The sequence below is a fragment of the Schistosoma mansoni genome, chromosome 2, assembly GCF_000237925.1.
Source record: "Schistosoma mansoni strain Puerto Rico chromosome 2, complete genome".
Classification (NCBI taxonomy): domain Eukaryota; kingdom Metazoa; phylum Platyhelminthes; class Trematoda; order Strigeidida; family Schistosomatidae; genus Schistosoma; species Schistosoma mansoni.
Window position 1 is genome coordinate 6107580 of NC_031496.1, and position 2512 is coordinate 6110091.

Sequence of the window (2512 nt, forward strand, 5' to 3'; positions counted from 1 at the left end):
AGGAAACCTCCAGCGTATTATTGTCAAACAGTTGAACACAGGAACTCGTCAACTGACGCTTATGCCGATTTATATTTGAGTATGTTCGTGTGAGCACTTCATTTCATTTGCCTATGTACAGTGTAATCCATGCATTCAAGTGAATATTTTTCAGGACATGTGGTAAAGAGGTGAGCATACAGTGCACTCCTAATCCCGATTGACTGAAATTATTTGACACGAGTATATTTAGGTTGCTTCGTTGGGTTCAAACGTAGACCCTGTAAATAACAGACGATTGTTAGGGAATTATAGGTTCGTTGACCTTAAATAAATCGATGGAAGCCGAACTAACAACGATTGGTGAATCCAAATTTCTGTGAGTATAAATTGCTCACGATGAAATGCAATCACATTCCACACAAAATCATAACGTAATCTGAAGAATGGAAGTCAAGCTGTTGATTGTGCTGGTCCTATTTGTTGTTTGTCACCTTGTACTGTGTGCGAGTCTTCGTGGTAAGTCAATATCGTGCACTTTCATTTCATCGCTTTCGCAATACCGCACTGTGTTTCGTAGTTTATCGTGTTGAATGTGTTAGTTGAATTCCGTGAATCAGACTCATTTGAAGTACTTTAAAGAAACAGTGATATGAATGTTTGACAGCGGCGATGGAAAACCTGTTAATCCATATATAAGAAGTACGGGAGTAATTCGACCGTTTCAACTTGCATGATGAAATGATTTTTCATGAAAAAGCAATATTCAAGCTCCTCGACTTGTCAGATCATCATGGTCAAAGATAGCTCATAGAGTTTTTCATGCATATCCATATCAAAGCACAACGTATAATTACGCGGTTCAACTAAATTTCATGTACACGAATTTCGGTGTATACAGAAATCAACAACATGAATCAGATGGCATAACATGCAATATGCCTCATTCATTGTCTGGAAGGCGGTCGGTTCCCCACTGATATGAAATCTTAGGAAAAATACTATGCGAGAGAAAATAAATGCGAGAAAAAAACTGTTCCATCAGAACTGTTATTCGATATCAATTTTAGTGTTTTGCCGTATCATATGTTTGTGAATTTCTCCATAACTTTTCTAGCAAAAATTTCAGTGTGAAAGCAAGCAACTAAAAATTGTGCACGTTCGCTCTCAGTTATCACTAAAATGTATACACGATTTTGTGCGAATAATATTGATCATCACTGAGTGATCTTACTTACCTACTTACCTACGCCTGTTACCCCCCATCGTGGAGCAAAGGCCGCTTATCTCAGTTCTCTCAGTTTTCACTAAACTCTGCACGATTTTGTGCAAATAATATTGAATTCGTGCATTGTTCTCTGCTATTGTCATTGATTGCTTTTATTTTTTCGTAATTTATTCTAGAGCAGTGTCTTCAGCCGCCGCAAATAGGAAAAGGCGACTCAAATCTAACGAGATTCTACTATGACAAATCCAAGAATCAATGTATTCAATTTTTCTACAAAGGACGTAATAGCGATCGAAACAATTTTCGAACGAAAATTGCATGTGAATGGTATTGTGTGGTTAAAAAACGCAAATAGCATAAACCAACGAAGAACCTTATCACGGTGAATGTTGCAAACTGAAGTAACGAACATGACATTATTAAACATTAAAATAAATCTGCATAAAAATACATGCGTTTTCTAAATCTATTGACATTGCCTTGTTTGCATTTCATCAGCAATACAGGAATCAAAATTCATATCCTTGTCGTGTAACTTCATGATATAATTTATTTTGATTTTCTGATAGAAATTTTCCGGTTAATACATCTACCTTGAGACCAGCACTAACAAGAGATAATAGAAAAGATGCAACAAATTAGTCTTGTTAGTTGTAAGACGACAATGTAACGCATTGGCATTAATTCAAATCAGCATGTAGACATCGTAATGGAGCGTCTAAGTAGCGTACTAACTAATACATTGTATATTTAAGTTTTACTTTGTTATTTCGTGAAAAAACTGCCTTTCACTATATTTTTGCTAAACGTACGAAATAAACCAATCGAAATACACGTCGCATGTGTAACCTCGATAAAAACAGAGGAAACAGTGATTCATCAATGTAGATTAGTTCATATCTATATCGTTCCGCATGCAACAGAAACGAAATCGTTTTCACGGCATAATCAACCTACGTAATGAGTGAGAAAATTTCATTTTACTTTATTTGGTCATCATTTGAGAATGTGTTTGATGTTAATTGAGTACAGACGAATGAATTAGTGAACTTCGTTAGTAGTTGATATTCCCCGACACATTTGTTTTTTACGCTGTAAGTAGGACGTTATATTCCCTGTCTCTCAACTACTTATGTGAGTTTTGTACTTTTTGAAACACACTATCTGTACCGTCCGTAGCAAAACATAAATGCAAAACTATGAGAAAGATTGTCTACTTGCACATTCAACAGGTAACAATTAATGATGTTATAAGTTTCCCATATGTGAGTGTGCTTTATTACACCAAATTAAAATCCCTATTTA

At 35.5% G+C, this 2512-nt stretch overlaps 1 protein-coding gene across 1 annotated transcript; it reads left to right on the plus strand.

Moving 5' to 3' along the window:
* Positions 1–425: 425 nt before the first annotated feature.
* On the plus strand, positions 426–1562 carry Smp_147710 (putative kunitz-type protease inhibitor; the record flags this gene model as incomplete). Its single annotated transcript, XM_018795468.1, has 2 exons — positions 426–498; positions 1384–1562. 2 exons carry the CDS (start codon positions 426–428, stop codon positions 1560–1562), a joined length of 252 nt encoding a protein of 83 aa, XP_018649778.1.
* Positions 1563–2512: the final 950 nt, after the last annotated feature.